At 42.2% G+C, this 23,864-nt stretch overlaps 2 protein-coding genes across 6 annotated transcripts in view; one reads left to right on the top strand and one right to left on the bottom strand.

The window, feature by feature from the left end:
* Positions 1-8,381, top strand: part of fmnl2a (formin-like 2a) — a 51,300-nt gene extending 42,919 nt beyond the window's left edge. The window contains exons 21-27 of one of the 4 annotated variants that reach the window (XM_053440199.1): positions 78-207; positions 882-1,045; positions 1,152-1,253; positions 2,432-2,527; positions 2,935-3,058; positions 5,806-5,852; positions 6,259-6,398. In XM_053440199.1, coding sequence (XP_053296174.1) covers positions 78-207; positions 882-1,045; positions 1,152-1,253; positions 2,432-2,527; positions 2,935-3,058; positions 5,806-5,852; positions 6,259-6,264 — 669 coding nt within the window. In that variant the 3' untranslated portion in view covers positions 6,265-6,398. Of the gene's footprint in view, positions 1-77; positions 208-881; positions 1,046-1,151; positions 1,254-2,431; positions 2,528-2,934; positions 3,059-4,246; positions 4,367-5,805; positions 5,906-6,258 lie in introns of all 4 variants that reach the window. The other 3 variants (XM_053440197.1, XM_053440198.1, XM_053440196.1) reach the window with 3 other exon arrangements.
* A 2,509-nt stretch (positions 8,382-10,890) lies between these two features.
* Positions 10,891-21,982, bottom strand: prpf40a (PRP40 pre-mRNA processing factor 40 homolog A). Of its 2 annotated transcripts, XM_053440201.1 has the most exons (27): positions 21,906-21,980; positions 20,898-20,978; positions 20,595-20,735; positions 19,940-20,023; positions 19,292-19,310; positions 19,171-19,190; positions 19,028-19,069; positions 18,448-18,558; positions 18,087-18,207; positions 17,810-17,834; positions 17,428-17,646; positions 17,118-17,223; positions 16,061-16,125; positions 15,798-15,962; positions 14,841-14,949; positions 14,523-14,673; positions 14,279-14,412; positions 14,013-14,127; positions 13,608-13,699; positions 13,354-13,470; positions 12,749-12,886; positions 12,492-12,587; positions 12,319-12,405; positions 12,089-12,179; positions 11,931-11,992; positions 11,685-11,840; positions 10,891-11,276 (listed from the first exon to the last, which is right to left on the bottom strand). In XM_053440201.1, the coding sequence occupies exons 1-27, from the start codon at positions 21,906-21,908 to the stop codon at positions 11,187-11,189; spliced, it is 2,640 nt and encodes an 879-aa protein (XP_053296176.1). In that variant the 5' UTR covers positions 21,909-21,980; the 3' UTR covers positions 10,891-11,186. The 2 variants fall into 2 exon arrangements, with proteins under 2 accessions (XP_053296176.1, XP_053296177.1); XM_053440202.1 differs by lacking the exon at positions 20,898-20,978 and having other exon boundaries at positions 21,906-21,982.
* Between the last annotated feature and the right edge of the window lie 1,882 nt (positions 21,983-23,864).

The following is a 23,864-nucleotide window of genomic DNA, read 5'->3' as shown; positions in this document are numbered from 1 at the left end:
TTCTGCCACAGTTCAAAATGTTCTCGTGCAGGTTTTCTTCACTTCTAACTTTTCTTTTACTTTTCTTTTACTCTCAGCTAATCGATACCAAGTCGACGGACCGTAAGATAACATTGTTGCACTACATCGCCAATGTGGTGAAAGAGAAGTACTCGCAGGTTTCTCTCTTCTACAACGAACTGCACTACGTGGAGAAGGCTGCAGCAGGTGAGTTGTGCCGCGCAGATGTGTTTTGTTGCAAGTTAACGTAACTGAGAGAGGAGGCCAACTCTTTTCCATTGGCTGTTTGGAGATTTAAAGCAACACTATGCAACGTTTTCCCCTTCAGCTTCAAAAGGAGTTTGATGGTTCACTGACTTTGAATAGGGAGAATGGTTCAGCTCTCATTTGCACTCGTCACCCTAGACGCCTGTTTAAGTGTTTAACTGACTGATGCTTGTCAGAATCAGGTTCAGCAAGTTCAAAACCAATTCTGAACTGTAGATCAGGTAAAAATGTTATTTAAAAAAACCAGCATTTATCTATAAAGAGTTTGGTGTATGTGTTACAGTTGCAGCTCTTTTAGTTCAGGAAGCCGGGGATCATGGGTAATATCCAACGCTCAGTTGCTGTTTCAGTTGATCGAGTTTCAGAGGCTTTGTTTTCTCTACATGAAAACCACTTAATCACTCGGACATGCAGCCCAGCAGGATGAATCACCTCAGTCACCTGGCTGCAGAGGGCGCTGTTGCTCAGTTAAAGTTACACAGTGTTGCTTTAATTAATTCTGTGTTTTTTAATTTGTCTGTAAGATTTAAATATCCCTCAAAATCATGTTCTGGTTTTAATGCGGTTGAATCCTGGGGCTACACGTGTTCTCATGAGTCTCTCTGTGTTCCCAGTGTCGCTGGAGAACGTCCTGCTGGATGTGAGGGAGCTGCAGAGGGGCATGGAGCTGACCAGACGCGAGAACAGCATGCACGGCCACAACACCATGCTCAAGGACTTCATCACACACAATGAGAACAAGCTGAAGAAGATGCAGGACGACGCCAAGATTGCACAGGTGACACGAGCAAGCCTCACTTTGAGAGCGCCCTGGTTTCTTCCACCATGTGAAACCGCCAACTGAATGTTTTCCTCTGTGCGTTCCACTCTCTGTCTTTTAAAAGGACGCCTTCGACGAGGCGGTGAAATTCTACGGGGAAAACGCCAAAACCACGCCGCCGTCCGTCTTCTTCCCTGTGTTTGTGCGATTTGTAAAGGCTTACAGGGTGAGTTGGACAAATCCTCTGTCTCTCTGACACACACACACACACACACACACACACACACACACACACACACACACACACACACACACACATACACATACACACACACAAGTAGTGGAATTCACACACCTGGCCAGATGTTAACCTCCATACTTATGCCTCCTCAACACTAACATTAGCGGGTATACATAGGTATTTAAAACCTGCTAAAAAGACAGAAACTGAGGCTCTCTCACCTCGCTGCCTTGCCAGCGTTGCTTCCTGTATGGTACAAAGTCAAAAATGGCCGCTGCACATTGTTCCAAAGATTTAAAAAGAATAAGTAGACACGTAAACATGGCTGTTTACGTCCCAACTCCTGGAAGTTGCGCCCCAAAAGTTGCAGCATCGGCTTCAAGACCGCCATAATGAAGAAGAAGAAAACGCCGTGCTCACCCAGGTGTCATGTTTCCATCACTGGGGATCAGAGCTGGAGCCGATTTTTAAAAAAAAATCTGCGTCTACTGCAGAGTCATTTGACCCGGAAGAGAATCCTGATTGTATCCATTCCCACTGCTGACAGAAGCCAGATGTCAGTGGGTGTTAATGGGTTTTTAAGACCAGTGGAAAAGGATCATCTCTATTTCATCACTGCAGCTGAGGAAAGTCGAGGCTGAGATGTAAAGATACTTTGAGATGCTCGTGTGCTTTGTGTGTTTGAGGTCTTAATGTGTTTCAGGAAAAGTTCAAGTATTTCACTAATAAATGAGCAGATTTAAGGATGGTAAAAAACTACTATAAAAGTACTACAGTACCTCTCCAAACTAAGTTACTGCTTGTTGTTGCAGTGGTGTGTTCTGTTGATGCTCTGTAAGTAAACAGCTTCATGTGTTCCTCTGAGCAGCAGTTATATCAACAGGTTTCACTTGAACTGGGATTCGATCCAACGCTCTGTGGAAGTGTTTTCCTGCTCTCAGCTGTTTTCCCTCCACAGCAGCTGTGTGTCAGCTCCGTTCCCCAGAACTCCTCCTTCGCTTTAATGACTCCACACTGCTCACCATCCCCAGGCATCATCTCAGCTGGCCGACCTTTGGTTTTGCAAATGTTTTTTTTAAAGCTCCAGTGTTGAATTCTATGATGGCAACAGCAGCAGTGTGTGTTGAATGTGTGTACATGACGTGGGTGTGTTGTCTCATCAGCAAGCGGAGGAGGACAACGAGCACAGAAAGAGACAGGAGCAGATAATGATGGAGAAACTTCTAGAGCAAGAGGCCATGATGGAGGAAGAAAAGAAGGTGAGTCGCCCCTCTCTCTCCTCACCACCCTCCTCCCCTCTCTCCCTATATCGCTCTCTAGGGCAGGAGGAACACGGAGACCAGAAGGAAAGACGCGCTCCACTTCCTCCTCTTCTGCTTCAACATCTCTTCCTCCAGATTAGCTAAACACCTGCTGGGTGCAGGTTATATCTGGTTGCACAGTGTGACACATGCTGAGCCACATCACATCCACTCAGGATCAGCTGCTTCTTCCAAAATGGTTCAATTATCGCACAGGGCGCAAACGCTAGAATGAAGGGATGAGTGGAACGAGAGAAAGAGAAAATGATGAGTGTGAGGACCCTTTGCAGAACATACTAATCACAACTAACACATATAACTTGTGTGTCTGTGTGTGTGTGTGTGTGTGTGTGTGTCTGCCTCAGTCTCCCTCCCATAAGAACAAGCGGCAGCAGCAGGACCTGATCCAGGAGCTGAGGAAGAAACAGGTGAAAGACAGCCGGCACGTGTATGAAGGCAAAGATGGAGCCATTGAGGACATCATCACAGGTAACGTCACCTGGGCCCTGCTGCCGTCTGTGACCACACACACACACACACACACACATACACACACACACACACACACACACACACACACCAGGGCGCTCTGCATGAAGGTCCTCTTCTATGCTCAACATTTAGTCTTTAACCAAGTGATTCTAAAGCAACTAACACGACGACTGTGGCTTTGACACTTCAGCTGTCAGATGTTTGAGATCCACGAGGTTCTGAGAACAAACATGAACCGACAGTCGAGCTAATCCAGAGACGATCGGCTCAAGTGTTTCTGATGATCGTTGCTTTATCTTATCTGCTCTGTCTTTGCTTTGTAACACAACCTGTGTGTGGCCTGGGCCGGGTTATATTTATTTATGAGAGGTTTACTGAGATGAAAACTAGTCATGGACAGTGTTGGAATGTAACTTATTAAAATACTTAAACACAGTGTTGTACTATAATATACATACTATAGATATAATCTTCTACTTTTCTTTATTAGATATTTAAAATCTCTGTAGTTGAGATTTATAGTGTTGCTGATATTTGTGTTTAAAAAACAAAGTTATTAGACAGTATGTTTTTTGTTAACTTTATATAAATAGAAAATAGATTTTTATTGTTATATTGACCGCAGTATATTTACTTTTGGAAAGTACTGTTACTTTGGATATTAATAATATTAATATCAGTATATTAATTCATTACTATTAACAATAATGAAAAAGTTACAATAATACTAGAATAATAAGCTTATTAGTATTTTATCTAATACTTTTTGTAAACATTTTGTTAATACTTGTGTAAATATTTACTTTTACTTGTGATTCATTATTATTTTTCTAAGTATTGCTGCCTCGTTGATCAAATTAAAAATGTACTATCCTTCTTATAGAAGGGCCCATGTCTGTGAGATTGAGTTGACAATAAAACCAGATTTTTTTTTAAATTTTATACAGAAAATGTCGATAACAAAACTAGTAACTGGAGTCATGTCAGTTTTTAGTTGTGCTTTAAACTGCTAAATGTAACTTTCAAAGTGTCTGTGAGGCGTTGTGCACCCGGCCCGTCCTGATGCTGTTGTTGGGTATTTGCTTAATTCTATAACCAGGTGCTAAACCCCTCTAGGAATCTGCTTCACTCTCTTATATTGTGTTTGTCTTGTCCTGGCTGTTGTCTCTGTCGTTCTCGGTGCAGTGCTGAAGACGGTGCCCTTCACCGCCCGCACTGCCAAGCGCGGCTCTCGGTTCTTCTGCGAGTCCGCCCTCAATGAGGAGTACCATTACTAAGCTAATAGCTCTCTCTCTCCTCTCAAAGGTTACTGGAACATTATGTCCTTCAAGTTTTCTCCTCTCCTTCTGCATGCCCTCTCACACACTCTTCCCTGGTTTAACCGTCACACTCACACTTCGGACCTGTGCATGTGCACTGTGCCCGGATCTCACGGTTTTTGGAGACGCACACATTTCTGTTTTTGTGTATTGTGTGTATTTCCCGTCCCTGAGCATGACAGTGTGTTGGGTTAAACGGTTTCCTCTGCATGGAGTGTGACACCCTCATTCACCACCAGTATTTTATAAACCAAGGCAAAACATAATGTCACAGAGAAAGGTCGCTGAGGTCAATCTCACCTGGACTGACTGGATTTAAAGTGGAGCGTCTCCCCTCAAGTAAAGGAGCTGAGATGTGTAGCTGTGTGCTGCCCCCTAGTGGTGGGAGACTGGAAGAGTAGATTCAGATTCCAATTTGGTCGCCCGACATGCCGCAGTGGCAGAAAGTCACATATTTAATTGTATCTACTGTACAAGCTTCAGTCAGCTCCATGGCAGGTATGATCTGACGTCCTGTGTGAGAGCGCCTGTGGCATTATGACTTCGCCTTTCATGTGTGTTCCAAGTGTCAAAAATCAATGTTTGTGTGTTCATCATCACATTGTCACATTATCATCACTGCTGTGGTCAGAGAGTCTCGCATGCTGCCTGCTTCATGCTGCCTGCTTCATGCTGCCTGCTTCATGCTGCCTGCTTCAAGCTGCCTGCTTCAAGCTGCCTGCTTCTCCACGACACAGCCCCCCCCCCTCTGCTCTCCCAGTTTAGCCCTGACGCTGTGCTCGGGTCTGCTGACATGTCACCTCTCTTGTCACGTGACTTCCTGCTCGTCTGGCAGACCCGCTAACCCGCTGCATGACGTTTGCATGTATTTTATTCTTTTACATTTCAGGTGTCTTTTCCTTTTTCACTTGCAGTCAGTGTGTTACTAACGTGCATCCTGCTTGTTTCTCTGTGTGGCGGTGACTCATTCATCGGTTGTGCATGCATGCTTTGTTTTTTTGGGTGAAGATGCTGTTGAATGTGATTCTGCTGTCGACTGGAACCATTTCTTTTGTTTTCAGTTCACAAATGCTCTGTGCTGGAAGTTTGAAACGGGCACTTTTACTTTCCTGCTGGTAGCCGCTCTGCAAAGCAGCCTGGGTCTAGTAACACATAAAAAAAAAAAAAAAGAAGCCGCTAAATGAGCTTCTGGCCCCCCCTCTCTTCTCCTCCCTGTCAGTTGAATCACTTAACCTCCTCTCTCTCTCTCTCGCTCTCTCTCTCGTCATGCCCTCACCCCCATCTCTCGCCCCCCCCTCCATGCAGCCTGCTGCCAGCCTGCTTTGCCCTCGCAGCGCTCTCTGTGCAAAGCCAGTAGGATAAATGTTCTCATCATCATCCTCCTCCTCCATTTTTAACCTCCCTTTTTGTCTTCTCTTTATCCAGCCCTAAAGAAGAATAACTTTACTAAATTTCCCAATGTCTACTCGAGGGTAAGGAACTCCTCCAGTAGCACCCCTGTAGTGGTGGGTGTGTCCAGAACCTGGCAAGCATCTCTTTATTACCTACCTTTCTGTTTTACCTCTCTTCATCACCTCCCTGTCCCTTTTCTTTTCCTCCTCATTCTATCACCTTAATACCAGAACATCTGAATGTCTGATTCAAAGAAGCTGCTCCTCTTTATTGTAGTTAATTCACCGGTGGCTCGTCTCTGTCGTAGTGTCCAGAGACGGCTGACCTGAGGGGCTCTTCTTCCTCCTGTGTAGACCTCACGCTGCTTTGAAAGACAGGCTACCAGCACAACGAGCATGTGGGCTCATCAACTCTCCCCTGACAGGATGACTGACAGCTCTTTTATCTCCCCCCTCCCCCCCCCACCATCCTTCCCCCTTATCTCAGATTTGAGGAATCAGCCTTACAGGCGAGCGGACGCCGTGCGGAGGAGTGTCAGGAGACGCTTTGACGATCAGAACCTGCGGCCGGTGAACAACAGCCACGGCGAGGTGGTCATATGACGAGGGAGCGGTTCATGTGCTGGAAGGGAGGAGGCGAACAGGTGGTGGGTGGGTGGGGGGAGGGGGAAGGACTGCGGGATGTTGAGAAGAGGGAGGGACGGAAGGTTGGATGTGAAGAGCGAAGGCTGACGAGCGGAAGAGGACGAGTGTTGTAGCAACCGTAGATATGAGTATGTATATATATTACATAAGAATACGTGTTCCATGTCTGTGGTATCGTAGCAGCGTTTCACGATGAAGGACTGGGAGGTGGACGAGTTTAAAGAGAAGTGTCTGAAAGGTTCTCGAACCTTCGACAAGCTAAGTGCCTGAACTTATTCTTGTGCACTAACGTCGCACTGTGTTCTGTTTCTCTGTTTTTTAATAGCCCCACTTTGAAAGCAATACAGTTTGACCTGGCTTTAATGTCACGACATGTTGAAACTGGACTTTGTGGCTTTAAGAGTCGCGTGAAGAGACGCTTCCTTAATGTAGAATGTACGGGACACGTCCCCCTCAGATGTCACAGACACTGCGTCTCTCACTGACCAAGTTTCACACTTGGTCTTATCTCGGTATATTTTGGTGCTTTATTACATTCCTCTTTCTACACAAACATTCATCTCATGAGGCTTCTCCTCTTCAACTACCAGGGCTGACGATCAGGCAGGAAGATGGAGGAGAGAAATGATCTGTATTAATTAAAGAAATTAAGTGGAAGGTTGATGGAAAGTGAATGAAAAAGTCCACAAAAGGAGACCCAGGGCCTGTGCTAGGAAACAGGATTTGCTGTTATTGAGGTAAAATGAGTTTTAAATCTCTGAGTTTTATTTCCTACGAACCTGGTTCACTTCTTACTGGAATAAATAAACACAGGTTACTTTTGCTGAACACGCTAACACAGGTTGAGGCAGATAAAGAACCGATATCCTGGTTTGTTCAGGTTACCAAACGATATGTTAGGTTAAGTGAAGCCGGACAAAGAGAGCGTATCAGGACAGGGCCTGAGCGAATGTGAATCGCATCCATCAAATCTCTTCATACTGATCAGTGGCTACTGAAGTCTGACTCTGTCGCTCTTAATCCACAGAAGAAGAAGACGCCCAGTTCCACTAAACTTTGCCGTTGGTTTCTGTGACAACACAGAAGTTTCACTGGTTTACGGGAACAAGTTACCGAGAGTATAAACTGCACGAAAGACTCGATGATCTCATTGACAAAACTGGATATAACCCATCGTTGTATTTACAGGTTAATCATTCTCCAGGCTACTGTGTCTGCTCACTTTATTGTAATTTTAAATGTATAGTATTTAACCACTGAAAAGATTCCTTTAAGCTCATGTTTCCGTTGAGTCATTGGAGCGACGGCGAAACAGAAGAAAACAAAAACAAAAAAGTTTCCTAAATGTACAGATATTTTGCTACAAACCATGTTTTTTTATTTTCCCTATTCACATTTTACCAGATGGTTAATATTGTACATATTGTTTGAACAAAAGTTTCCATCGCCTTGTGCTATACAACTTGAATGTTATTTTAACTTATAGAATTTGTTTTGTTTTGTTTCCATCCTTTTTATATTTAATGAAGCCAAATGCAGCCGGGAATCTACAGTAGTGAGTGACATCCTGTTGTGTAGCAGAATCACGCAGTGTGTTTGTGGGTTGATGTCACACGTGGATCAAACCCAGCGGCGGCGACCTGCAGCACGCTCATGTTACTGGACTCGTTGTTAAACATTAAACTGGTTTCTGTTGGTTGACCTGTGATGATGGGCTGGAATGTGGCTCAGTGATGCACCTTGTAATCATCTCCGTCTCTCTTTAACTACAGCGTCTGTAATAGTGTCATTTCTCTAACTGGATAATACTGGCATGTTTTTTTTTTTTTTACTTTCACCAGAAATGTATTTTAGGCAGTTTATTGCGCTTACTACAAAATAACAAGCATTTTTGTTCTTTTTTTTTTTTTTATTAGGTGATATGAGATTTCCATTGAATATGATCAAATAAACTATTTACATTGACCTTGTCTCATTCTCTTCTTGAAGCTGGGGACGGGTGAGAATCCACAGAGCACTCGACACTATATCAGCTTCCTGTTGAGACATCATGTAGAAGCAGGATGTGATGGTGACCCAAACATTAAAGATTCAGTGTGTAAGATTTAGGGGAAAGGGATCTGTTGGAAAGTGAACATCAAATAATCATAGAGATGTTGTGTATTTGATCTAAACTGTATGAATTGTTTTCTTTGCCCTAGAATGGACCTTTAATATTGAAATACTTTATATTTAGATCAGGACCTGGTCTACCAACATGTTTTTTACAGTAGCCCAAACGGGACAAACTAAACACCTTTTGAGTTGATGACAACCAGTGTTGTGCAAGTTCACACCTCTCATGAACTAGTTCAGAGTTCAGTTCATACAAGTAAACATGAATATTTCACGTTCATACTTCACCATTTAAATTCTGAACTAGTTCATAGTTCAGTTCGTTTCATAGTTTTAAGGTGGAAAGTGAGAATGAAAGACTTGTTAAAGAAAACCTTATCCATCACTACCCCTTGCCTTTACTGTCGGAATGTTTATCAGACAGTGTGTTAAAATCCCTCTCTGCTTTCTCTTGCCATCTGTATATGAGACCGAGAGCTGTTGTGTCGCAGGTATGGCCTGCCCCTTTAAGGAAAGTTTGTAGTGTGTGACGTAGTGCACCTGGGCATTGTGGGAAAAGACGCTAAAAGTGTGTTTTTAAGGAGAAGTGACGGAGCACCTAGAGGTGATGCGAGTGTTGCTCCTGCTGTATATCCGAGAAATAAAGTGGCTGCATTCCAAGTAAAGAAACATCTCCTCCTCCTTCTTCACGGAGCGGTCCGGACGGCTGGTTACCGGCCAGACAGCGAGCCAAGATAACCAGTGACAGGGGCGGCTCCTGGTACAGGCGACATAGGAGACTGATTTATCATGACGTGACACATGCCATGTAAAACAATACATCAACGTCACACCATCATCCTCTAACCCCGGGGACTCACCGGAGGTAGAAGCGCTGTGAAAAGCGATCCGCCTCCTTTCCTCGCCCATGATAAATACTTTGGCTGTTCGCACCGGCAGCGTAGTGCCGGGAAGAACCAGGAAGCGCCGCAGCCACACACACAAGCACATAATCTCCTGTGAAGACCAGCATCATTTACCCCTGAACCAGCATGGAGAAATGATGATGATGAACAATTATATATATATAAAAAAAAAATCAAATCAAATAAATATATTAAACATTTTTTTTTAAATTAAATTAAATAAAAACTGCGCGCGCACATCCTGCGCAGAATCCCACTGCGCACATCCTGTAAATGTACTTTAAATATACGTTTTTCTGAATTGCCAAAACACAGAACCCCATTCTCTCAATAGTATATATTAAAAATTGAGCACACACACGCGTCCAATAAGGTTATCTTAGGATCATAAAGACTTAAATGTAATAAAATATTTCTGGATGTTCCACCGGCTGCTTTGCTGAGACATGAGCAGAGAGGTCGGGAGCCGGCAGAGCTTCCTGCTTCTGTTGTCATGTGTTCAAAGGATGTGTGAAGGGTTTCTCAGTGTTTACCTTCCATCATCCTCTCCAGTCCAAAACCCTATGGAACAGTTTTTCTCAGTGTGGTGTTGGAAAGTGTGTGATCATTCAGGAGTGGAATCAATTGAAGGCTGCATTCGGCAGGAAAATCGATTCTCCTCTTTAGCGAGGGAGAGGCATTTTGTACTGTTGAATCATATTGTGTAGTTTTATTTTTGCTGCAGGTTTTCATGTTTACACATCCTACAGTAAATATTTTCTCTTTTTTTCCCATGCAATCTTCAAAGTGCAGTGTTTTGCATGTATTCATTAATGGTTGAGAGCAGTGTTTGGTTTAGTGAGAGGAGCTTGAATTTTGGAGTGTGTTTACTGCTTTGAGAAAATCAGAACTTGCGCTCTATCCTATTCCTTAACTCAAAGCTCTACTACATTATTAACCGTGTCTACTGAATATGTTTATGCTTCCAAACCAGAGACGGCCAGTATGTTTGCCCGTCCCAGTCTTCTGCTCACTCCAACCAGTCGAGGCAGACGTCCGCCCACAGGTTGCTTGAAGCTTCTATCTGTTAAAGGGTGTTTCTTCTCTCCTCAGTCACTGAGGGCCGGCTCGCTGTTGGAACTGTCTCTACAATATTTGACGGTCTCGACATTACAATGTAAAGTTCCTTGAGATAATGAATGTTGTGTTTTTGTGTCATATACAAAACCAGTTGTCACTTGAAGCAAAGATGAACAGATAAGATATAGAAAACCTTTGACCCTCCTGAATTACTTGTGTATCCACAAAAAGTATTTTCTCCCGTTTAATTCCAGTAAATCAATTTAAACAACTAAAACCTTTTTGGATCATTCTTCAAGAAAACAGCTGCAGTTAGATTGGATCAAATCTATAATGTTATTATTAAACAAGTTTGTTTTCTTGCGGCGTTTCCTGTTGAGAGATACAGTCAGACCTTAAGATATGACTTTAATTGAATATAAAAATGAGGCAATGGAGAACATGTACAACTACAGTCAACTAAAAGATGCTCAGAGATAACAAGCCACAAAAGGACGACCTGACATTAACAATCGATCAGCTATTCCTGATATCAAATTATTTATCATTAAGTGTGTTCACAGGTTCAGCGAAGCCTATTCCCATTAAATAATCATTGGAGGGTGTTATCTCTCAGTCAGTTGAGCCTGAAGGGGAATGCATGTGGGCTGAAGTGAACTTATGCAACAGAAAGGCAGCAGAAGTGTTATCATCAAGGTGCATCCAGCTGTTCTAGTAAAGTTCTTCTTCTTTTCTCCAGCTCTCCTTCACTCAGCTCACTGCCTGACGTGTCCCAGCCGCCCTGAAGGACGACACAAAGATAACTGTTACAGAAAATGTCCTACACAAGAGGCTGTTGCCTGCAAAAGTGATTAAGCAACTTTTTGTCTGGTTAACAAAAACTTCCCACACACAAGACTCTAGAATTACATCATATTTAGAAAGGCCACACTTGGTAGTAGGTAAAAAAAATACTGGTTCCCAAACTAAAAATAGCATTTTAGCCATAATTGTAACAAAAGATAAAGATAGGTCAATATAAGATAAAACTATACAAATAATACAATTATTCTTTCTTTGTCCCTGAGGTCATTATGACCTGTTTTTTCCCCCTGTAACAACATTTAAGAGGTTAACATAGGTGGAATTGAAACTATATATATATATATATATATATATATACACATATAAATAAATAAAGGAAATATACCTCCTCCTTGGCGGCTTTCCTTTTAGGAGACTTCTGTTTAGAGTCGGAGTGAGATTTCCCTCGGGACTTGTCGTTCTCTTTATCTTTCTCTAGATCTTTTTCGCGCTTCCCATCACGCTCTCGTCCTTTCTTCTCTATTTCAGATTCCGGTGATCCCTGTTTGACACAATTACAGACAGTGTACAAACACTCATATTTTATATATATATATGTATATGGGTTTTCGGTTGTTTTCTGTATACTCACAGACTTGTGGCGCCTCTTCTTGCCCTTCTTCTTGTGTTTCTTGGATTTTTTGTAGCTTCTCTCTGGTTTTTATGCAGAAAATGTCAGTAAATGTCAACAACACTGAGCTTCTTCTATATGATGATGAATAGATCCACTAGGCGGTGAAAACCACTCACCAGATTCTCCACTGGAGGAGCGTTCAGAGGGGGATTTGGACTGTGACCTCTTTTTCTTTTTGTGATATTCGTCATCCTCAGACTCCGAACCCTGTCACAACATCACAGTGGGTAATTTAGAGATGGCCAGGCCGTGATATAGGGGGGGGGGGGGGGGGGGGGGGGGGTATCGATCAATAAACCGTTTGCTCACGGCTCATTGTCTCGTTTCAGAGGTGAGGATTACTGACCGATCGAGAGCGGGAGCGTTTCCTGTGGTGCTTCTTGGATTTCTTCGAGTGCTTCTTCGTCTTGGAGTGATGATGTTGGCATTCGTGCTGTTAAAAAGATATATAACACGTTCAACGACATCATCGTCTCGGGTGATAAATTCAGCCTCTCCCCATTGTCATGACCATCTTACCTCCAAGACGTGCATGAAATCTTTGAATATCCGTTTCCTCTCCGACTCCAGAGTCACGTCCTCAAAAGCAGATTCTTTTAAGAATCTCTCTCTTACCTGAAATATTAAAAGAGAATGTGACGACACTGAGTATAATGAAACCTGAAAAGACAACCTCCTACTATTTATAAAGAGAGCAAGAGGCAGAGAGGGAGATGTGAATAGAAAACAGTCGGTGCTGAGTAACTGTAACAGTATTATTCACACGAGAGACGTACCCCCTCCCAGGAAGTCTCTGGCTCCAGCGGTGGGGTGGCCTGTTTCAGCATGTTCTTGAAGGCTGCTTCTTTCCTTTTCATTTTCCGGGCCTCCTCCTTTTCTCGCTCCCTCTCTCTGGCTTCAGCCTTCTCCAGTAACTACACAGGAAAAAACTGGGTTAACAACAGGAAGACTGCATTCCCATAACGCAGAGTTGTCCAACATGATGAACCGTGTTCACAAGTCATATGGAGCCAAAGTAGTCAACTTCTTACACCTTAAACACAATAACTGAAATTACCCTGTTACTACTTCAGTCACTACATCAGTACACATTTGATTATGTTTTAGACCAGAGGCAGTGGTGGTTTCTTTTGACTACACAGGCATGTATTCATGAGTTTCCTGCTGCCCTCGGGTCTGGAAATTGGGAGGATAGAAACATTTTAGCACCTCTAAATACCATTGTACAGTATGCACCAGAAACATTTAGTAATAATATATTAATATTTCATTGATTTAAATGTCTAGCAGAGGCGGCACATTAAATTGCAATAGACTGAACAGATTATACGAAGGACATCTAATAAAGCTCGGGAGGGAAACAGACAGGAAGCAGTCTTACGCTGTTAAAGGCCAGCTTTATGTTTCCTGCATCCAGTGTGGTGGCTCTCTTATCGGAGCTGATGACTGATCCAAAGTCATCAAAGCTGGTGTTCACTTCCACCAGGAAGCTTTTGTCCTTGAGGAGGGAAATGAAACAAATACCTTGTAGAAGCTGATGTATATGTATGATGCTTATCTACATCATAACTAAGCTCTCAGAGTAGACTGTGATACATGCAGATCTGAAGTGTGCATCAGGTTGAAGATTCTCACCTTAAGAATATCCTTGATGATTCTTTTCTCGTCGTGGTAACGAGCCTTTAAGTCTTCCACGTAAAACTTAAACAGATCCAGGGGAGTAGAGCCTGCACAGTGGATGGCATTAAGTTGTTATGATTTTATACAGTAAAGGAAAAGGGTCAAATATGGTCACACAAGAATGTAAAAAAACAATGAAGCCAATCCAAATAAAAGTTAAAAGCCATAAAAAGGAAATGTTAAGTGAATGTGGTTAACGATAAAGTTAATTGCCAGTGCACTGCTGTGTTTCATACAGTATTTACACCCTGAGCTGCGTGTGCCTATGTGGATGACACATGCTGTTGCCTGCATGTCACATACACGTGTGTCACAGCGTTCAGCTCGTGAAGCCACGTGTGCTGTGAACTGCCGTCTTACCCGGCTGGCCCAGCATGTTGGCAAAGCGGATGTCAGAGCTCAGGGTCGGGTACATCTCCATCCAGGCAGACATGGAATGAAGCTGGCCGTGGTCATGGAGCTCATCCAAGAATTTCTAAGGGGAAAACAGCAAAATAGTCCACGAATAAATAAATAGAATGATATTTTTTGACCTGGATTTGGATGACTATTAATACATTTTTATGCCAGTAATTTTCCTGACACAGTAACCTCCGATATGATTGTAAATATCTGTCCCCTCTCACCTGGAATGACTCTCTGTTCTTGCGTTGGCGTCTCCTCTCCCTGAGAAGAGTCTTCTGTTTCTCTTCCTCCTCCTCCTTCTCCAGCGCCCGGATGTGCTCCTCAAAACAGATGAGGGCATCCTCCTTGTCCATATCTGTCAATAGATAACAACACTATCACCAGTTGCATAGAACTAAGGGAATGTTTAACTACGACAACCCATGAGTACAAGGTAGTCAAGACTGAGAATATCTGTGCTCATACTCTGCAGCTCCTCGTCTTCAGCGAACGTGGGGTTATCTAGCAGGTACTGCTGGGCCTCGGACCAGGTGGTGCGGTAGGTCACATTAGCCATGTTGTCCAGGATGTTCTTCAGAGCTTCCCAGTTCCTCTTTCTCAGCTGCTTGGCTTGTTCCTGGAAATAGGAAACAGACGAGGAAACAAGAGAGTTAATTGTGCTAATATTTAAAACTCCTGGCAGATGAATACAGGAAGATAAATGATTCTACATCAATATAAGTTGACATATGCTGATTAAAAATCTCTAGAAAGACTTGGTTGAGCTCGAGTCCAAACTCTTACCTTCTCTTTCTTTGCGAGGTAGAACAACACATCTTCATAGATCTCCAGTCTGTCTCTCTCTGGAACGCAGCTCCACACCTCCTGCTCATTAAACATCTGTTCCGCTTTCCTACATCAGACACAGACACATATTTAGGATAATTTCACACAACAGCCCACATGGGGGCAGTATTTCACAGCCCAAATTGATCTTTAACAAATTCATTAATGCAAGCCATTGGATTGTGTATAGTGAGTTTTAAAGCTCATGAAGTCTTAATAATATCTTACAAAGTACAGATTCTAGGAAGTTATCCAGCATGATGTGCACTTTTCATAAATGCTTCTCAAAACTCATTGCTGTGAAGAGTCAGAGGATGTGGTTGAACGAAGTTTAAATGAGGTTTTTAATTTAAGGAACCAGACACAGAGTCTCGCTGTCACTCTCCGACCGCCTGTTGTGTTCCATTCCAGATCGCAGCCCCAGTCATCGCCACAACCCCATAACCAGCTGAACTCTGAAACTGGCTCGCTTTCAAGGTCACCAGTCAATCTGTCTCTCTCTCCTCCGTCATCGTGACTCTCACCCAATAGAAACAGGGTGAACTGGATGTTACATGCAAGATCCAGCATCGGAACGGGAACATGTTCAATGTTACAGGCCTGATGTTTCTCCTTCCTACATGTTGAATGCAATATTTAACACATATACAATTTAAACTAGCAAATGTGGCCCTCGCTCACTAAATTATAACATAGCAACACAGTGATGCTGATTCAAAGAGCATGTGATGAGCTTAACAGGTCACAGGAGTTGAAGGGAAAGCCAACGGTGCTGTAACGACACGATGTCATGCAGAAGCCACCGTTGGCCTTTCAGTCATCTCATCTGCATAATCATATTGACAATTCAGGGGAACCATAAATCAATGGGGGGGAAAAGCAAAACATTTGCTGTGGCTTCACTGCAGCACCTACTTGTATCTGGTGGTTGATGTCATCTTCTCGTGGTTTTCCAAGAACCTCTGAAAGGTTTCTTTGGACTCCTTGTATTTAATTCTGGCCTCCTCCTTCTCTTCCTTCTCTGTCTGGACTTTGTAAGCATTAAACGCCTGCTTCTTCTCACTCAGTTTGGGCAGTGCGCTTTGTGGATAAGGGAAAGAGAGAAACACGAGGTGAGAGGTCGGCTGCTTAGTCGCACAGTAATTAGGATGAACTGATCATGGTGGAGTGGCCTGTACCTGTAGCGAGGATCATTGATAATCATTTTCATGGCCTGTTCCCAGGAGGAGTTTGAAGACACACCCTGAAATACAGAGAGTAGGTCATGATAGCCTGAACAGTCAAATCCAATTGTTACATTTCAAATGTGAAATTTCAAACAACAGATCAAAACACGTGGACAGTTTTATCATCCTTTGTTACTGAAAGCACATGAGACAGGAGGAGGAACAATGAGTCGTGCTGCGTTGTCTCTGAGAGCTTAACACATTTTCTTAGTTACTAATAGATGCCCGTTAAGAGATGTGAAGTGGCAATAATTCAAAGAAGTGCCCCTTCTCCCACATGCCTCTCCCAGGGAGTGACTGCTTCATCCATTATCAACTGATTTCTCCACGTGCCTGCATCTTGTCGGCTGTCACAGTTCTTCTAACTCACTGAGGCATGCCACTTTCTCTCAGTGTCTTAATCCCAGCCAGCCCCATGATCCAATAAAGCTAATCATCAGGACAGAGCCATTAAGATCTTGCAGGAAATGGCAAGCAATCTCAGAGGAGAGCTTTGTGAACAAAATTAAAAAGAGCCTAAATATAGCAGCCTTCCAGGTGGGTGGTGCTGGGCCACCTTGTGACCAAACACACACAACACATCAGAAGCAGCGACAATCGTGCTCAGGTGTCCCGGAGGCTCATGAGGAAGGACAAGGATTAGATCCGGATCAGAATGCAAAGTGTGTACTGTAAACACATCAGGCATTAGGATGAGGTGGAGAAGAAAAAAAAAGAAAAATTCATACAAACATTTATATATAAAGGCTACACAACTAATCAACAAAACACTTGTTGGTGTTGGTTCTCCACCATCTTCAGTTTAATAGCTGCAGCGACACATGTAGTCACACTGCATTACTCTTGGTGTGGGTCATAGCTTAAAGCATGTTAATGGATACTAATGTATGTCCAGACCAGCATGTTTGATACAAGCAGATGGAAGTTTTTGTATTTTGATCAGTTAAATGTCACAGGGACAGCTCAGCAGTTCATTGACAGGTTAAACCCACTCGTCACTCTGTCTCACCTTCTCCTTCAGCAGCTCTTTGAAGGCCTGCTTGGCCTCTTCTTTTGTGTTCCATTTGTACGTTTTCTTCTGAAGTTCCGGCCGTTCTTCCTTTGGGACTTCAACGCTGAGTTTAAAACAAAATGGAAAAGTCATTCACTTGGTTGAAAATACAACACAACGAGCAGTTATCACCTACATTAAATATCCTCATCCTTGAGTGTGTTTAGTTGAGAGGGTGGTGTGAAGAAAAGTCCAGTGTCACTGTGACCCTGCATGTGTGAAGGACTTGAGACGGTACCTGTCTCGGTATCAGACGCCTTTTGTTTACCTGGCTGCGGCCTCTGTGGCAGCTGCGCTCTCTGACAAGGCAACAGGAGCGTCTGCAGTCTTGACCTCAGCTGTGAGATGCACAGCCGCCTGGGAGAGGTTTTCTTCTGGGACCGCTGTAGCAGTTTCCACTTCCATTACAGTCGCCATAGCAGCTGTATTATCTGCCTGCACTGCAGGAGCTGCTGTGGCGACGCTGGGGACCATCGCCTCTGCCGTTCTGGAATCAGATAATGATGGTTTTTAGAATATGAGGATAATATAACGGACTGAATGGGCTACCATTTGAAAAAATACGTTTGGGCTTTGAAAACTTCCAATTGCATTGTATTTGTCATTCATAATATATCACAAGGCAGTGAAGGCAAACAAGTAGCTCTTACCCGTTCTCCTCTGCTTTGATCATAGCTGGAAGAGAAACAAGAAAATAGCAGTTATGCTTCTTGTATTCATTTCAAAGCTTACTGCAGATCGGAGACCAGCACAGAGATAAAGGAACTGAAGCAGCCTTCACGTGCTCCTGTATTTGTGCTATCAGTGATGCCCCTCTAATGAATGGTGCCATTCGCTGAAAATGCCTGCGCGCTGCCGTTCATCATGCTGTTAAAACGCAATGGAACATCAAAACAGGTCTGACATCATCAGACAGCAGCTCTTTACCTTCCAGATCCTCCAGGTCTTTGGGTTTGGTCCATCTGGACTCCTTTGTCTGAGAGTTGTAATAATAAGGCTTCCCTGTGTCTGACTTGAACTCCTTCCAAGGGCATCTAGACAGCATTTGCTAAAAGCGGGAAAAAACAAAAAGGTATAGACTATCAGTTGGGTTAAAAGTGTACTGAGATAGCTCGTGCTGTTTAGGATGCACGTGAAAAAGAAATATTTATTTTATTAAGTATATGCAATTCATCTAATTGCATTTGGTATGAGGAACACTGCAGGCAGGGCATTTCACACTTCAGATAAATAAACTTTCTGAGGAAGTAAACATTAAATCTGTTATGAAAGAGATAAAGGTTTTTACTTCTGCAGGAGATTTGAGATCATCCGGTTTCTCCCACGTGGACTGCTTGGTCTCTGTGTTGTAGAAGTAGGTCTTGCCATCAAGAGATTTGTGTTCGGTCCACAGAGACTTCTGAGAAAGTAAAAAACAATAGAATCAGCTGTTTCAGTCATAAAAAAAGAAACCAAGCAAAATCCCATCTCACTTTGCTTTAGAGCTAGGCATCATTCATGACTATTATAAACTTTTACCTCAATAACAATGAATGAACGATTATCGTATCCCCCCCTCATCCCCTGAGTCCTGTACGTTTCCTAATAATCTCTGTATAGTGAGCTCAGGTCAGTGTGGGAGTGAGGAGAAGGGGTTATAAGGTAAAAGCTACCTGGGCAATTAATAAACATAGCGGAAACCCAGAAGTTTATGAATGTACGAACTTGGGAAAGCATTGACTGAATTAACCAACATGAACAAAATTATATTGGTTATAAATGTCGGTTTGGTTAATTGCCCAGCCATACTTTGATTCTATTTAACACTTGCAGCAGTTAAAACTGTCAAGTCTTTCACATTAATCTTTATATTTTCTGAAAGCACAAACCTTCTTTGGCTGATCTTCCGGTGGAGATCCATTTGTGGTAATCTGCAGAGACGAAGTAACAAATACGAGGCATAAAATTGGAGCAAATGATGATTGTAAATATGACATTATTGCTTGTAAACAAAGAAATATATCAGACTTACAGCTGTTCCGGGCGCAGCAGCTGGGAGGATAAAAACACAAATGCAGTCAGAACCTGTGCTTTAATGAACACAACATTTGGAAGAATATAATTTACATAATACAGCAAATTAAATATCTTACCTGTGGAGTCAACACCCGGCTATGGAAAAGAGAAATTAATTAGTGTAATATTTTCACAGGAAACACTAACAAATCCAGGAGTTTACATCAGCATCTCTCTACAAATGATTGATGAGTCCATCTGGGAATACAAACTCATAATTCTCGGTAGCTGACAAAGTTTTCCTCATTAATACAAAACTCCACACTCTAATGATGCAAAAATATATTCATGATAAGCTCGTATTGATTAAGTGCTTGTCTTATGATCTCTAAAGCTGTCGGACCAAACTGCTCACTTGAATAAATAGTTTGATACTCGGTAAAAAGACAAATGAGCAGAACATCAGGAGTGAAGGGCTCACATGCTCAATACGTTTTAGTTATTCACAGATGAACCAAAACTAACACAAAAAGTGACGGACAAACAGCACGTGGGTGTCCGTTTTCCTTTTGGTTAAACACTGTATTAAATTTGTTTTTTTTAGCTGTTTCATTTCGATCTGTGGTTAAGAATATACAGATTAATTAATGGAGCGAAATCAGGTCACAGCTAATAGAGGTGTTACTTGGCTGTGCAATTGCTTCATTTAGCTGTTCACAGATTCACAGTGTATTTTTAAGAAGTGTGAAGCAGAGCACTGATGAGAAGGTGGTTAGGAGATTTACCGGTCCCGTTGGCTGCACAGCCACAGCTGGCATGCGAGGGGGCATCATCATCCCTGGCATCATGGGTGGCATCATGCCTGGTATCTAATAAAAGAAGCATCATGAAATATTTATCGGTCATTTCCATCCCACCTAGTGCAGGTTCAGGTATCAGACACAGTGTGAGACCAGGGAGTTGGTGTCTATCTAAAAGGATGCACGCGATGATGTGCGACTGACACAGTGTCTGCTGAGCTTATTTACGGTTACAACCTGTGCAGCGGCAACGACACTCCAAACTAATCGAACCCCCACACCAGCTTCAAGAGTTGTACTGCTGACACTTTAATTAAACACCCCCCCACCCCCCATTACAGGATCACATATGCTTAATAAATGTGACGTCTTTGCTTAAATTAAAAAGGATTTTTAAGATCGTGTGAATATTTCAGCAGTTTTCAGACAACCAATGGCAATGGTTTAAAACAACACACAAGCAAGATAAGAGCTTAACTATTCTGTGAATGAAATTCCAGAAAACTCAAGTAGCTTAAATCTCACGGCAATAATAAATAAAAACCAATGACTAGAGCAAGTCAAATGAAGTTCAGCAAATTGTCCAGCAAAAATTAAAAATAAAATAAACTAAAATATTTTAGCATTGAACAAGGCTAACCTGTCCCATTGGAGGTGCCCCCATAGGTGGCATTATACCCGGTGGTATTATTCCAGGAGGCATTGGAGTCATGCTGGGAGGTCGCTGTCCCATAGGCATTCCCATTGGAGGGAAATGAGGCGGTATTCCAGGTGGTCCCATCTGGCCAAAACATCAGGTTAAAGAGAGAAAAGAGGCATTAGATCGAATGAAACATTGATGAAAACCTTTAATATTTAAAACAAGTTCATATCAGCCTTCTATGGCAACTGTAAACAAGAGGAGGAAAGCTAACAGTCACAAACATCTCTGTCACTGACTTACAAATGGGGGAGGTATCCCTGAGGGCGGTACACCTGGATAAGGTGGCGCTTGACTCGGGCCATTATTAGCCTCCGATGAAGACTGTCATGAATGAGAAACACCAGAGTCAGTGAACTCACAGCAGCCAGTGGTGAAAATATTCAACACAGTTTAACGGCTTTTTCAATATCGCCTAAAAGTTTGTTGAATTCGATTTTCTCAATACAATATCAGTCAACATGCTGAACTAAAGGCCTCAGATTTAAGTACATAAAAACTTAATATATTCTATGGATAAGGACAATAAGAGAACACTTGATGTGTTGAATGTCTAAAATTAAAATTAATCAAATAAGTGCAGGGAATTCTATGCAAGTATTATTGTACATTTGTATATGGTGTATAACATAAATATAGATTTAAGATATATCTCTTGTAATGAAATGCAATTTAAATGCTAACTTTGTCTGACAGACAGATCTTCTTTGTCCGTTAGGCTGCTGTTGATTCTCATTGAAAACAAACAGACATGAATTCTTTCTTCCCATCACAGGGACGCTCCCTCAACGGGAAACCAGTATCATCGCATGTATTCTTTCTGAATGACCGAGGACTCTGTCTAGATGCTGGTGGAGTATGGAGTCGCCACAGCTAACGTGAGGGCTAAGCTAGTTAACTGTACAGCTAGCTTAACAAACCTATAACCGACACAAAGTTTTAGTTGGCGCATACTCCGACGTGGAATGACTGCTGTTTGCAATCTTAAACAGCGGTTTGTAGTAGTTTGGACTTTTACTGTACAGTAACCCTGAATTCCAGGACATAGTCTGCACCATGACGCTATATGTTTGCCGCTATGTTAGCTTAATGCTAACCCGTGGTGCACTGGGATGCACACCGTTGTTTTAGCAGCGCGGAGACAAAAAGACGGAGATCGGCCGAACGGAGCATGTTCACAAATCAACTCTTGTCTGCTTCTGCTGTTAACTTCATTGTGAATAAAGAGTTAGTCTGCATGGCAGCACTCACCATGTTGACGAGAGGGTAACAGCCTCCGAGAAACCCGGACACTTCTCAACAACGAGCGACCTGATTGGTTCAACTCCGCCGTGACGTAAGGGGTCAAAGTTGAACATCCTGCGTCGTTGTTCCGCGACGGTAGTGCACAGAAAATGTTTAGTTTTTTTAAACAGACAGAGAGTTGCTATGAGATTTTACATCTTCTTGAGATCCAGAAGAATAAATCCTGAAACGATATACATACAAGTAATTCGTCCCTCTCTCTTAATGGAATGAACAAAATGGAGAGGAAGACCAAGAGCTGCAAGAAAGCCAGTAAATCGACCTTGATTAAAGTTTTACTTCTCAAATCTAACTACCTACATAACCTGGATAAAACAAATCAATGATTATAATTAATCGATAAAGTATTAATGTTTTTTACTTATTAGTATAAAGTTAAATGCTTCGAGTACAATTTGTGAAAATAGCAATAGTATCATAATATCTGGGGTTATATGAAGTAAAGTATCGGTATGAATGTAATAGGTAGTATGTTCCAATCAAGCCACACAAAAACAAATGAACCCAAAAGCATATAATGACACAATATTTAACAAAATGTCCTCTCCACCAGGATTGAGCATACTGTGTAAACAGAGGAAGAACTGCAGCTGCGGAAAAGCCATTAGGTCGACTTTGAGGGAAGCTATTCTTATATGCAACAAAAAAACTCAACCTTGGTAAGAAGTAAGATTACTTAATGCAAAACGTTTTTGCTCAAATAGAATTAGATATTAAAATAATTATAATAAAGATTTTTTTGTAAAAGTGATAGGTACATTCAACTGATAGATTTATAAAATGTCTATTCATTTAAATTTTACAGTTAAGCACAAACAACAATAGCATAGACATGCAAGCAAATAAAGATACAACCCAGCTACACAAAAACAATTAAAGACAACAGCACACACATAATATTTTTGTAACATATCTTAATTAAGCGGTCAATGACAATAATGAATACAAAATTTTAGATAACAACAGAGACATTAGACTGACAAGCAAATGTCAATATTATGAATAAATAATGAAATGTATAAGTGATAAAATAAAGCAACAGGGATGGATTTGTGTCTATTGCCAGATTAAATATGTTGAGAAGATATAGCTTGCTTTGGCCTGTAACATTTATACTTAAACTTTATAAAAAGTAGGATACTATGACATAAATAATGTTGAAATGATTTTCTTTAACATGTTACAATGAGGACTTTCCTCCCATTTCTCCTTATTCAAGACGTTATAACAGGTACCCTTTTTTATAAGATGGAGTAGCTGGTGCTCAGACGGAGCAAAATTACCTTGGTGTATTGGGGATAATTTGGAGAACTGGCTGTGATTTTCCAATTATTGGCTCCTGTGACAGAGCTCTCTGGGCTGTATGGGGCTGGAATGATTCCCAGTGTTGCTGGGAAATTAGAAAAGTGGTCGGTATCCTCACCTTTTACCTCTTTGACAGCCATTCACATACGGTCTTCACTCTTTCCCCTCTCCCTCCTGCACTCTGGTCATACATTTTTCACACTAACAAGGTTAAGCAGCAGCTCAGCAATTATGAGGGTTATTCAAATAGAAAAATGATTTTAATGCCCTAATGAACACATTGATTTTCCTTTATTGCTGTTCCGCGTCGATGCCAAATACATTCTGAAAGATCATGTTGTGTATTCAAGATCTGTTTTAAGATGAGCAACCGATATCACGGCTAATCTATATGCTGCTCGCCGTGCTGTTGTTTACTTTGGACTTGTCCCTGGGATTTAGAGGGCTGCCGGAGTGTGAAGCATGCAACAAAAAAAAAGATCGGGGGAAACAGATGAGCCCACACCCGAGGTAGATTGCCATAAACTCTGATGCATTTACTGACAAGTGCGGGAGAATTCCCTATCCATTCTCTTAACAAGCCAAAAAGACAACGAGGAG

Source organism: Pleuronectes platessa, chromosome 14 (genome assembly GCF_947347685.1).
Source record: "Pleuronectes platessa chromosome 14, fPlePla1.1, whole genome shotgun sequence".
NCBI lineage: Eukaryota > Metazoa > Chordata > Actinopteri > Pleuronectiformes > Pleuronectidae > Pleuronectes > Pleuronectes platessa.
Note: the sequence above shows the minus strand (reverse complement) of the source record. Positions and strands in the feature narration are given on the sequence as shown.

Coding starts and splice junctions, on each gene's coding strand:
- prpf40a (XM_053440201.1), bottom strand. Junction 17,224..17,427: donor GCCACAGAGGCCGCAGCCAG/GTAAACAAAAGG, acceptor TTTTAAACTCAG/CGTTGAAGTCCCAAAGGAAG. Junction 12,406..12,491: donor ATTTCATGCACGTCTTGGAG/GTAAGATGGTCA, acceptor TCTTTTTAACAG/CACGAATGCCAACATCATCA.